Source organism: Clarias gariepinus, chromosome 18 (genome assembly GCF_024256425.1).
Source record: "Clarias gariepinus isolate MV-2021 ecotype Netherlands chromosome 18, CGAR_prim_01v2, whole genome shotgun sequence".
Taxonomy (NCBI): Eukaryota; Metazoa; Chordata; class Actinopteri; order Siluriformes; family Clariidae; genus Clarias; species Clarias gariepinus.
In genome coordinates this window covers 2064413-2077948 of record NC_071117.1, presented here as the reverse complement: position 1 = coordinate 2077948, position 13536 = coordinate 2064413, and the positions used below count along the sequence as shown (strand labels likewise).

General features: G+C 43.0%; 1 protein-coding gene across 1 annotated transcript in view; it reads right to left on the bottom strand.

Moving 5' to 3' along the window:
• The window catches only part of col5a3b (collagen, type V, alpha 3b), a 62611-nt gene that overhangs the window by 17469 nt on the left and 31606 nt on the right, over positions 1–13536 (bottom strand). The window contains exons 9-32 of the mRNA XM_053476960.1: positions 12544–12585; positions 12239–12301; positions 12041–12115; positions 10141–10224; positions 9796–9852; positions 8972–9025; positions 8777–8830; positions 8622–8675; positions 8390–8443; positions 7574–7627; positions 7339–7383; positions 7147–7200; positions 6969–7013; positions 4090–4143; positions 3941–3985; positions 3786–3839; positions 3618–3662; positions 3397–3450; positions 3228–3272; positions 2188–2241; positions 1906–2013; positions 1771–1824; positions 1623–1676; positions 209–253 (exon numbers count right to left, since the gene is read on the bottom strand). Of these exons, the coding sequence (XP_053332935.1) occupies positions 209–253; positions 1623–1676; positions 1771–1824; positions 1906–2013; positions 2188–2241; positions 3228–3272; positions 3397–3450; positions 3618–3662; positions 3786–3839; positions 3941–3985; positions 4090–4143; positions 6969–7013; positions 7147–7200; positions 7339–7383; positions 7574–7627; positions 8390–8443; positions 8622–8675; positions 8777–8830; positions 8972–9025; positions 9796–9852; positions 10141–10224; positions 12041–12115; positions 12239–12301; positions 12544–12585 (1347 nt within the window). The remainder of the gene's footprint in view (positions 1–208; positions 254–1622; positions 1677–1770; positions 1825–1905; positions 2014–2187; positions 2242–3227; positions 3273–3396; positions 3451–3617; positions 3663–3785; positions 3840–3940; positions 3986–4089; positions 4144–6968; positions 7014–7146; positions 7201–7338; positions 7384–7573; positions 7628–8389; positions 8444–8621; positions 8676–8776; positions 8831–8971; positions 9026–9795; positions 9853–10140; positions 10225–12040; positions 12116–12238; positions 12302–12543; positions 12586–13536) is intronic.

The following is a 13536-nucleotide window of genomic DNA, read 5'->3' as shown; positions in this document are numbered from 1 at the left end:
CGCACACAATTTTATTATTGGTTTGGCCTCCGTCCTAAATTTGAAGAAAAAGTAATAGGGATAGTGAGGTGGACAGTGAGGTGGACAGTGAGGTGGACGATGGGGTAGACGGTGAGGTGGACAGTAGTCCAAGTAGCCCCCAAGTCGGCGGAAGGGCTGTACAATGAGTTTGATGATAATCTGGACAGTGTGGTGAATGGACACTCACATTGGGACCTCTTTGTCCTGCAGCACCGGCAGGACCTGCTGGACCCTAAACCAAACATATACACTTAAATCAATAAAAGCAAACCAGTCAGAAAGGACCTTTTATACTACAAGAATTTACCAACGATTACAATTTTAATTAAAAACTACAGTCATTTTCTTCACAAACCTTTCTTTATGTCTGTCTCTTGAAGTTAAAAAGATAAACATCGCAGCTTGTTACGCATGTTACTAAAAATCTGCAAAATTCCTCTGTTATGAAGATGTGGGAAGCTTAGCTGTACAGCGTTACCTCTGACTGTTACACAGTGCTGACACTGGAGACTCCTTCCTCTAACGTTACAGCCCTCCCTCTGACTGTTACACAGTACTGACACTGGAGACTCCTTCCTCTAACGTTACAGCCCTACCTCTGACTGTTACACAGTGCTGACACTGGAGACTCCTTCCTCTAACGTTACAGCCCTCCCTCTGACTGTTACACAGTACTGACACTGGAGACTCCTTCCTCTAACGTTACAGCTTTCCCTTTGACTGTTACACAGTGCTGACACTGGAGACTCCTTCCTCTAACGTTACAGCGTTACCTCTGACTGTTACACAGTGCTGACACTGGAGACTCCTTCCTCTAACGTTACAGCGTTACCTCTGACTGTTACACAGTGCTGACACTGGAGACTCCTTCCTCTAACGTTACAGCGTTACCTTTGACTGTTACACAGTGCTGACACTGGAGACTCCTTCCTCTAACGTTACAGCGTTACCTCTGACTGTTACACAGTACTGACACTGGAGACTCCTTCCTCTAACGTTACAGCTTTCCCTTTGACTGTTACACAGTACTGACACTGGAGACTCCTTCCTCTAACATTACAGCTTTCCCTTTGACTGTTACACAGTGCTGACACTGGAGACTCCTTCCTCTAACGTTACAGCGTTACCTCTGACTGTTTCACAGTGCTGACACTGGAGACTCCTTCCTCTAACGTTACAGCGTTACCTCTGACTGTTACACAGTGCTGACACTGGAGACTCCTTCCTCTAACGTTACAGCGTTACCTCTGACTGTTACACAGTGCTGACACTGGAGACTCCTTCCTCTAACATTACAGCCCTCCCTCTGACTGTTACACAGTACTGACACTGGAGACTCCTTCCTCTAACGTTACAGCGTTACCTCTGACTGTTACACAGTGCTGACACTGGAGACTCCTTCCTCTAACATTACAGCCCTCCCTCTGACTGTTACACAGTACTGACACTGGAGACTCCTTCCTCTAACGTTACAGCTTAACAGAGAAAATTACTCATCTACCTTAATGTTGTTTGTAGTCTAAATATCTCAAATTTCTTTAGAATCCCTATTTTGGCATTGATCATAGGAGGAGTACATATTTACACCCCCACTTACTGACCTTTCGTCCTTTCTCCCCTGGAACACCAACAGGCCCTGGGAAGCCATCCGCACCCTGAAGAACACAAAACACACATTAGGAAATTGAACTGATTATAATCATGGCCCACACACACATTAATTAATGAATGTGTGTGTTCAGGTCTTGCCTTTGGTCCCTGCCGCCCAGGGTAACCTGGCAACCCCGGGACGCCGAGTTTACCCTGTGGAAAGGGAGAATCAGCTCTTTAGGACTGGTTTTATCTCTAAAAATATTGATAATGACAATGTTTAATGATCTGTGCCTTTTCTCCAGCAATTCCAGAGGATCCTGGGTCTCCTATTGGGCCCGACTGACCCTTGAAACCTTCTGAGCCATCTTCACCACGCATTCCTGGAGGTCCAGAGTCTCCCTGTGTAGAAAGGGTGGGACAGCACTATCAATGGACACCACTCCAAACATTTTTTTAAAGTCATCTCAGGGATTTGGTCTTGAATGAGACACTAAATTTTGAATTAGAGCCATAATCCCAATTCGAGCAAATCAACCTAGAGAACATTGTGTGTGTTGGGTAAATGGGAATTACATCATCTCCTTTTCCACCCATTTCTCCTTTCGCTCCTGGAAATCCGTCTTCACCCTAAAAAAAACACAATACATGCAGTCAGGAACCTGTGAACCATCAAACCTAGTCTCCATCATCTCATCACCATCATCTGAAACTACACCCTACTCACTTAAAGTGAAAACACTTTTCCTGAGTCAGCAGGAAGAGATTAACAGAAGGCAGATGATTCTAGTGTTAATGCTTCCAATGGAAACTGAACCCCCACTTGCCAGTTCTTCTCATCTCGCTACAGGAGGCTGGAGGCTGAACCTTACATTTCCACCAGAAGCTGATCTATGTTGTCACCTTTGTGACACAGGTTCTTGCGTTATGTCCCACCAGGGAGCATTTCAGCAGACTTGATATGCTGTTGGCTTGGTATGAGTATTCATGTGAAGAGCACTACTGATCTGGTGGAACTGTTTTCAGAAGTGTGCCAGGTGGGGCAAAAGACAAGATGCATATCTTTAGTGGAGCAGGGAGGACCAGAGTTTCTGGGACACTTCTGAATCCAAGCATTGACTAAACAGGCAGAGATTAGCTCATGGTAGAAATACAGGGTAATATGTGCCCCCTCTGAGACACATTAAACCAGGTGCACTGATATCTGCCCTCTTCCACAGACATGAGACCACAGATACATGTGGTGTGGGAGAGTGTGTCTGCTCAGTGGACTTCTGAGGGTGAATGCTCTTCTCTTGCAGCACACAGGAACCTCGTGGATTTCTAGTTTATTATTAAGTTTTTATGAGCTATCAGAGCAATAAATTATATACTTAAAATATATTTATAATTCGCTAAAATGTAGCTGTTAATCGGACGTTCTAAGGAAATTGACATACAGTATAAACACTCATATAAAGACTGATGGCTATACTGTGGTGCATTGTGGGGTGTCTCAGAGTGAGAGTGGACTTTATGAAGTACACCACGGTAGTGAATTGAGTGTGATTAGGGTCAGGGTTCATGGTGGGTGGAGTTAGCTGAACTGAAACAGTGTGGGCGGAGCTTCCATTCACCTTTTCTCCTTTACTTCCTTTCAGTCCCCTCAAACCATCAGCACCCTGAAACAGACAGACACACACTTAATCAATTTCCTTTACCATACACACAGACACACACAGACACACACACACACACACACGCTCAAAATACACACACCCCTCAATGCACCGCACGCAGTGTTACCTTCACTCCTCTGGTTCCTGGATATCCAACAGGGCCTTGGACTCCAACTAACCCCTTCAGGATACACACACAAAAAACAAAAGACCCAAGTTACTGCGAATCAGACGCACTTTACTGAAGAACATTCCACACTGAGATGAAAGAGTTAATATAAAAGACAATAAGTGTGTGTGTGCGTGTGTGTGTGTGTGTGTGTGTGCCCGTGATGTAAAGCCACATACCGGCAGTCCTTTCTCTCCTGGTGGTCCTTCTCTTCCTGGGTGACCCTGAAGGAAATAAAGAGAGCGACGCATATTACTATGGCAATTATGTTTGCTGTGTAACTGGTGTGTGTGTGTGTGTGTGTGTATGAGATATAGAGGGAGAGAGTGAGAGAGAGAGAGACTAACTGGAGGCCCATCAGTGCCCGGCAGCCCTTGCATTCCTTTCTTTCCTTGAGGTCCCTAAAAAAAAAATCACAAAAATGTAAGCATACCATATGTACTCACACACACACACACACACACACACACACACACACACACACACACACACACAGCTGTACCTTATCTCCTGGTAATCCGATTAGTCCCTGAGGTCCTGGAAATCCCTGGAAAGATATTTATGGAAAGATTTACTGCATGTTACAGAGAAATTGTGTGTGTACTGTTTATTTATTTACTTGAATGTGTGTGTGTGTGTGTTTGGGTTTACCAGAAATCCTGGGTTTCCCTGTTGTCCTGGTGGCCCAGGTTCACCTGGAGATCCCTGTCCAAATAGGAAGTGATATATAATGAGTCGAGGAAAACACTGTTCCATAAGTAACATAAGTTCCACAGCCTTGATATTAATTGATATTACTTCTAAAATTATTGAACAGCTTCTGTTTCATTAAATAGTCCGTTTTGTCTATTTCGTTAGCGTCTAATAAGTTGTTTTTTTCTTTATATTCCATTTGACAATTTTCTACTTTCAGCGCTAATAGAAGTAGTACCAGTAAAAATAATAATATTTGTCCTAACAGTACAGTACACTAGTAGGTGTAGTAAGGTTGGTAGTATCATTAATAGTTGTAGTGTTAAAAGAGAACATGTAAGAGTGTACGCTAGTACACCTGCACACAGGATGAGTGTGATGCCTCCAGTGCAGTGTGTGGTGTAGTGCTTGAACCCTGTGTCTAGCCCAAGGCCTGCTCAAGAGAAAAGGAAGCCGAGCGCATAAGTCTTCCTGACACTCCAGAGCTTCTCCACTGCCAAGACTCCTGTTGTGCCTCTTCTTGGCACCACATGTCAGCTGAAGACTCAAGGCCCCAGGCCAAACAGCAGGAGATCTGATCAGGGTGGAGCTTGGCTCCCAGTGGAGGCCCACTGTGTGTGGATAAACCCTGACCTTCACCAATCAGGCCCAACTTTAGGTTAAATATGGGTAAATTTAGGGTGAATGAAGACGTAAAAGTGATTGACATTTACAGAAGACTTTAAGAAGAGTCTTAAGAAAGACTCTTAGCTGAAGTAACATTTGAATGGTCATGTTTGGGTCATTGAACATGGGCATTAGTGGGTCAAACAGGGCAGTGGTGGCTCAAACTCTCATGGTTCTGGATTACGGATTGAAATGTTGTTGTTATTCTGCTTTGACTTGAATGCCGCTCACCGTTGGAAAGATGAAGGACCTCAAAGCAAGTTATTTATCAGTCTTGGCCCAGACAGGAAAGGCAGTTAGGTGCCATAATAAACATCTCTCTGTTATGTGGCGCGGATTGGAGAGCCGCACCCCAAGAAGTTAGAATGTTTATAAGAGCCCTGACACAGGGCTTTAGAGGGGGTCAGTAACCTAGTGAACCAGTGTAGGGATATATTTATTGATGGACACTTCAAAGCACTTACGTGAGTTATTCTGGATGAGGGGGTCTGCCAAATGCTTTAAATGTAAATGTACTTGTTTAAACTCTGCCAGAGCATCTTCACTCTAATATTTTATATTAGTAATAAAGATGGAATGCAGTTCCTGCACCAGTAAGGTGGCAACAGTAAAGTCCAGCACAAGCCACATAGTCACAGGCAAAGATAATCAAATGGAGTGATGGGTTGATCACTCCAGGAGATCTACTCATGTGATGATGTGGTCACCAACACAGCCATTAGACAGATAGATGAGCTTGATGAACAACTGAACTGATAGATGAATTAACCAGTGTCATGTGTCAGAAAAGAAAATGGTGGAAAGACCAAACTGCTCACTCATCTACACAAGGTCCTCTACCAGTGCTGGGTGGGAGGGACCTCACCTCAAGACACACAAGACCAACTGTCTTTAAAAACAAAGGTGACTGCAGTGATTTTAAATGCTGTGGTGGAATAACCTTACTCAGCACTGTTGGGAAGACCCTTGCCAGAGACTGCAGACATTGACCGATCACGTCTACCCTGGGTTCTAGTGTGGTTTCAGAGAACAGAGTTTTGACTAAAACAATGATCTTCTCACTACACCAGTTGGTATCAGAGGTAATCTCTCTACTTCACCTCCATTGACCTGACCAAAGTATTTGAACTGGTGAGCAGAAAGAGAGTCTTCAAATGAATTGGTCCACCAAAGCTGCTCAGCTTACAAATCTCATTACACAGGATAAAAAGGAAACAGTCCATTTTGATGGTTCATCATTAGAACCATTCCCAATTAACAATAGATTAAATTAAGGTTGCATTCTGGGTTTCACACTGTAACATCAACAAACACAAAAGAAGAGACAGAAAACCCCAGCATGCATATTGGTAACACCAAAACTAAGCTCTGTATACATGGCTTAACAAGAACATTGGCAAAGCAGGAACCACAATGGATTTGGGACAACAAGAAGTTCACAATGAACACCAAAGCACATATCATTGGTCTTGAGCAGGCTCCCATATGGAAGCAAGATGTGGGCAATCTACACCTTCCAACATCAACACCTTCCACCGTCATGTCCTCTGAAGAATCATTGACATCAATGGTTTGATAGCATCCCCAGTGAGGATCAAAATGGCATCACAAGTATGCATGACATGCTCAGCCAATGCCCCATGTCTGCAACTAAGGATTCTTGCAGAAAAAAGGCACTGTTCAGTCACAACAGGTGCTGCAGCTCCCTTACAGATCAACCCATAAAACATCATTGCTGTCCATCAAGACAGAGGAGATGGCCAACCAGTTTTCTATGAGCAGTATAAATAGTTATATTAATAGTAATAATATGATATGATGAAGAGCAGAAGCAGTAATAATAATATAATGATTACTAGTAGAAGTAGAAATAGCAGCACTGGCATCATGATGATAAATTCACTCCTTGATTGGCCACTAGAGGGCGGTAGTGCACACTCTCTGTACCTCTGACTTCTTACTGAAGTTTAAATCAACATGCGTATAGGAACAGGACTTAGCATTAAAGCCTGATTTACACTTTTATTTTCTGTAACCAATCAGGAGTTTCCTTCTGTGTGTATATAAGTATGTATGTGTGTGCGTTCTCCTCCTCACCTGGGTGAGGTACTGGTGTTTCTTCTGGGAAATTGATTTTTAAAAAATCATAGGAAAAATGAAAGGATATACACCTGATTGCCCTTTGGACCTTGAACTCCATCAACTCCCCGAATTCCCTGAGAAACACATAGTGACATTAGACAGGAGGACATTGTGTGTGTGTGTGTGTGTGTGTGTGTGTGTGTGTGTGTGTGTGTGTGTGTGTGTGTGTTTGTGTGTGTGTGTGTGTGTGTGTGTGTGTGAACCCACAGTCAGTCCTGTAGGTCCAAGAAGTCCTCTGGGTCCTGGCACTCCCTGTACACCCTGCAGTAAGCAAAAGAAACAGGATAATAAACTAATTAGTCTAAAATCCCAAATCAATGAAAGTACAATTATCTATTTAATTATAATTCTATTAATAATATTTAAATAAGAAGAATACTGTATAAAGAAAGTACACACAGGCTCTCCTGGTTGTCCTCTAGGTCCTGACTGGCCATCTGAACCCTGAGGAACAGAGTTTTATAAACACATATTGAATGGCCTGGGCTTACACACACACACACACACACACACACACATGCACACACACACATACACCTGCAAAATTATAGTAATAAATATAAATGTACTGTACATATAAAATTTTGTACGGAACATTACAGTGAAAACACTCAAATGCATTTAAACACTTTACTTTTGTTCCGGTTTCTCCTGGTGGACCGATCCGCCCTCGCTTCCCCGGCTCACCCTACAACCATACAGGGACACACACTCGTCAAGTGGTACAGCAAAAGCTGCTGCTACTGCCATTAAAGCCTACTGTAATTGCTTCCATTATAATCTACTGCTGCCATTATAATCTACTGCTGCCATTCGAATCTACTGCTGCCATTATAATCTATGGCTGCCATTATAATCTACTGCTGCCATTCGAATTTACTGCTGCCATTCGAATCTACTGCTGCCGTTATAATCTACTGCTGCCATTATGATCTACTGCTGCCATTCGAATCTACTGCTGCCATTATGATCTACTGCTGCCATTATAATCTACTGCTGCCATTATGATCTACTGCTGCCATTATAATCTACTGCTGCCATTATAATCTACTGCTGCCATTAAAATTTATGGCTGTCATTTGAATCTAGTACTGCAATTATATAGCAACTGTTGTAATCAATGGCTGCCATTATACAGCAACTGTCAGCATCTGACATTATTATCTATGGCTGTCATTCAAACCTGCTACTGACATTACTTACCAATTTCTGCTGCTGCCGTTATATCATTATGCATCACTGTTACTGATGCCATTATAATCTATGGTTGTCATTCAAATCTACTGCTGCCATTATACAGCATCAGTTTCTGCTGCCATTAAAATCTCCAGCTACTCTAGCTCCAGCTAACAGCAACTGTTAATGTGGCCACTGGTGGCCTTACAACTTATACTACTGCCAATAAAACAGCCGCCATATAATCATATTCTGCTTTCTTCGTCTTGCTTACCCTGTGTCCTTGGTTTCCAGGAAGTCCTGGTAAACCATCAAAGCCCCTGTCACCCTGAGATATGGAGAGAGAGAGAGAGAGAGAGAGAGAGAGAGAGATAGTAATTTACAAATTGCATTGTTGGTAATTATTAAAAGCGACTTCATGGAGCTGGCTGATGAGGTTCAGTAAGATCACAGAGTAGTGTGTTGTTCTACTTTATTTCTTGTATCCATATGTTGGTATGACCTACTTTAGCTCCAGTTTCTCCTGGTTCCCCGCGACCACCATCGACCCCACCACGTCCCTGACGATATACAAAAACAATTCCATGTAAGAAAAAGGACTTAATCATTAAAATAAAATAAAAATTCAGTAGGGGTACATGATTAGCTATATATGTTCCACCCGTTTTCCTGGTTTGCCATTTGGTCCCGCGCTGCCAGGCATCCCACGGGAACCCTGTGTGAGAGAGAGATAGAAAAAGGTCAATCCGAAACATCTACAGAAATTTATACATTCTGTAAATTAATGTTCACAGGCGACACATTACAGAATACGTGCAATATTTTAATGTGAAGCAGATGATAACAGCGCCCATACCGTTGGACCAGGAACACCAGTTTCTCCCTTCAGTCCCCTTGACCCTGGTGCACCCTGGGAAAATCAAAGAAAGGGTTTTAACAAAATCCAGGTTGTGAATTGGTTTTAATTAGAAGATTCCTTCAGATGAAAAGAAAACATATTTCAAAGATCACGTAGTTTACTGGTGGAAAAGGGTTACAAGAGCTACATAAAATACACTAAAGCTGAAGTGCTAAAAAGAAAATAGGTTTACAACACATAATTAGTTTACTTAAACAAGCTGATTGCTTGTGTTGTCATTATTATATACTGCTTCCGTTATAACTGCTTTACCTGCTATCCCATTACCATTATAACTGCTGCCTGAACACACCAACTGTTACTGACGCCATTCTAGTTTACTTCTCCTCTTATACAGTGACTGTTCCTGCTGCCATTATAACTAACTCCTGCCATTATGTAGTAACTGTTGCTCCTGTCATTAGGAATGCTACTGCTGCCATTATAATCTTCTGCAGACCTTAAAATGTTTTAATTATAACAAAAGTCACTGGTGCCACTGGGTTATGACACCCACACAATACACTCCAGAGCTGAGAGGCCGAAAATAAAATTGTTTTTTATGTCAATGACTTATGGGCAAAAGCAATAAAACAATTAGTAGGAAGCAATGATTTCACCACTGCATACAGAAGATATATAATGTTAAAAACAAAAGAACAATGGTAACATTTTTAGCAGCACAACTCACAATTTGCTTTCTTTTTTAAAAAGGTTTAGGAACAAGTAATAGAGAAATAAATTCAACATAATCAGAATAATTAACAAATTGGGATTCTCACCAGTGGACCTGGTCGTCCTGTAAGTCCTAATGGTCCTGGAGGTCCTTTCTGAGACAACTGATACACCCACACACACACACACACACGCACACACACATTAAAATTCCACATAATGGCTCAGGATTTATGAGGATATAAAAAAAGTAAACAAGTGTCTCTGGACAAAGAGTGACACACACACACACACACACACACACTGCACACACAGCTGTAAGTGTGTTGGACTGATGGGGTGGATTTTAGTCACTGTAACTGATTACTAATGTTTTTTTAAATGTGTTGTTTAGCCTAAATGTGTTTTACAGGTTGTCTAATGTGCCGTGTATGATGTGTGTGTTGTCTCGCCTTGGCGTGCTGGAGAATCGCCTGAGCTTGAGCTTCCTGAGCTGAAATCACTGGTATTTTATGGCCATCTCCTCCAGACTGGAACTGAGAGAGAGAGAGAGAGAGAGAGACAGAGAGGCAGACAGACAGACAGAAAGGCAGACAGACAGGCAGTGGGACAGACAGACAGAAAGGCAGACAGACAGGCAGACAGAAAGGCAGGCAGACAGACAGACAGACAGTGAGACAGACAGACAGAAAGGCAGACAGACAGGCAGACAGAAAGGCAGACAGACAGGCAGACAGACAGTGAGACAGACAGACAGAAAGGCAGACAGACCGGCAGACAGACAGAAAGGCAGACATACAGGCAGACAGACCGGCAGACAGACAGAAAGGCAGACATACAGGCAGACAGACAGACAGACAGACAGACAGACAGAAAGGCAGGCAGGCAGACAGACAGACAGAAAGGCAGACATACAGGCAGACAGACAGACAGGCAGACACAAAGGCAGACAGACAGGCAGACAGACACAAAGGCAGGCAGACAGACAGACAGAAAGGCAGACAGACAGACAGGCAGACAGACACAAAGGCAGGCAGGCAGACAGACAGACAGAAAGGCAGACAGACAGACAGGCAGACAGACACAAAGGCAGGCAGGCAGACAGACACAAAGGCAGGCAGGCAGACAGACAGACAGACAGAAAGGCCGGGAGACAGACAGGCAGACAGACACAAAGGCAGGCAGGCAGACAGACAGACAGAAAGGCAGACATACAGGCAGACAGACAGACAGACAGGCAGACATACAGGCAGACAGACACAAAGGCAGGCAGGCAGGCAGACAGACAGAAAGGCAGGTGAGAGACAGGCAGACAGACAGAAAGGCAGACATACAGGCAGACAGACAGACAGGCAGACAGACAGACAGACACAAAGGCAGACAGACACAAAGGCAGGCAGGCAGACAGACCGACAGAAAGGCAGGGAGACAGACAGGCAGACAGACACAAAGGCAGGCAGGCAGACAGACAGACAGACAGACAGGCAGACAGACAGACAGACAGGCAGACAGACACAAAGGCAGGCAGGCAGACAGACAGACAGACAGGCAGACAGAAAGACAGACAGAAAGGCAGGTGACAGACAGGCAGACAGACACAAAGGCAGGCAGACAGACAGACAGACAGACAGGCAGACAGACAGACAGACAGGCAGACAGACACAAAGGCAGGCAGGCAGACAGACAGACAGACAGGCAGACAGAAAGACAGGTAGACAGTTTTAGATATTCAAGCATTCAAGGGGGTGAATATTTGCGCTTGCAAGTTGCAACCAAAATATAATGTTAATTGCTGTATTCATAATAAATAGATAATAAATAGATATTTCTGCACTAATATTTTTTAATAAATTACTTTAAAATTGATTATGATTGAGATAAAGGTCTGCTTTACTTCATTGCACTTCACACCTTTTATCTCATGGACTGTAGTGTCAGTGTTATACAGTATATAGTATAGCTTCATTAAACCAGCCTAAGATAAACACAAAGCTTGGACTCTTTGTAGTGTAACCAAAACACTGATGACATCACACTCACTAACTTAAACTAATAAAGAGGGTAAGAAATTTCAGAGAAGATCATGAGAAAGGGTTTTTGTTGTTTTTTCGCCTGAAGCAGGATTTCTGTAGACAGTTTACGCTCCTGTTCGGTTTAGTAACATCCTGCTGGGACATTGTATAGAGCCGTGTGTGGGTTCGTACAAATACAAGAACACAAATACACAAGCACAAACTCTAAAACAACATAATTAACATCTCTTTTTTGTTTAACTTTCATATATAAATCTTTTTTTTCTCTCTCTTTCACTCTCTCTCCCTCACTTACACACACACACACACACATACACACCGGTAACAACAAAAATGTCCCTGGAGGTCCCCGAATCCCATTAGCACCTGCCAGACCCGGCAGACCAGGAGGACCCTGAGAAAGTGAAAAACAGAGTTATTACACATAGTGTGTCTGTGTGTGTGTCTCTGTGTGTGTGTGTCTCTGTGTGTGTGTGTGTCTGTGTGTGTGTCTGTGTGTCAATGTGTCTGTGTGTACCAGTTCTCCTGGATCTCCTCTTGGTCCTGGTGGTCCCATTGGCCCAGATTCCCCAGGTGGGCCCTGCAGTGGGAGGGCAGAAAATACTGTTTTACTGTCTCTCTCACACACACACACACACACACACACACACACACACACACACACACACACACACAGTATACAGTACACACATGCAGAAGGACACACATACCCATACATGTGTGTACATGTGCTGAGACAAGTGCATTGATTGCACGCACTTAAACACACACACACACACACACACACACACACACACACACACACACACACACAGTTATTACCTCAGGGCCTGGGTAACCATGGGGTCCTTCAATCACGGTGCCCTGTGCAGGTCCAGAAAACAAATCAACAGTTACACTCTTACTTATACAAAAATTGAAACATAATCAAATTAACAAACAAACAGAGAAATAAAGTAACATTTATTATATTTTAAATACATTTAAGTTAATTTTTTTACTGGTTCAGAGAGCAATGACAGTAATGACAGAGAGTAATAACTTCATCCTCCAGTTTCAGTTTAGTGCCTTAATGATGTCACACACCAAGACTACAGCACACACCTTAACGATGTTCATACACCTTAACAACATCACACACCTTAACAAAATCATAACGATAGATGTTGTCTATCTTAACGATAGAGCTTCCTTCAGTCGTTTTTGGTTTGATTTAAGTACGGAACCTACGCGGAAGTTTGTAATATTGGCTGACAACGCAGAAATTAAAAGAATGGACATGCATCGACTCAATTTGTCTTTCTCATCACTGCACGGGCATGAATTAACGGGATGTTACGCTGCCGCGAGCAACAACAACATAAAGCGGAGAAGCTTACCGAGAGAGATACGGACGCGATGTGTTTACTGATGTGTTTACATGACTTCTTAATCTTCGACAGACATCGTTATAAACCATCTAACGTAACAAAGGTAAGCATAATATAGTTTTCCGATTACGTACACAGTTTGCAACTAGACAATCACCTTAATGCATTGTTTATTATAAACGGGCGATTAGGGATTATATAGAGACGGATGTACATAGAGAAGAAGCCATAACCATGTTCTATGAGAGTATAAGTTAACTTACACTCCGCATTCATCGTGATTATTAGAAAAGGCGATCTGCAAAGATTCATAGAAAAAGGAATTACACTCACCGAGCCTGGTGAAGATGAAGCAGGAACACGAAGCGTTAGTACAGATCCATTTTTTAGGAGCTGCTTCCTAGTAAAACCTGCTTTATATTGACCCGCGTTTATAAAGCAGTCT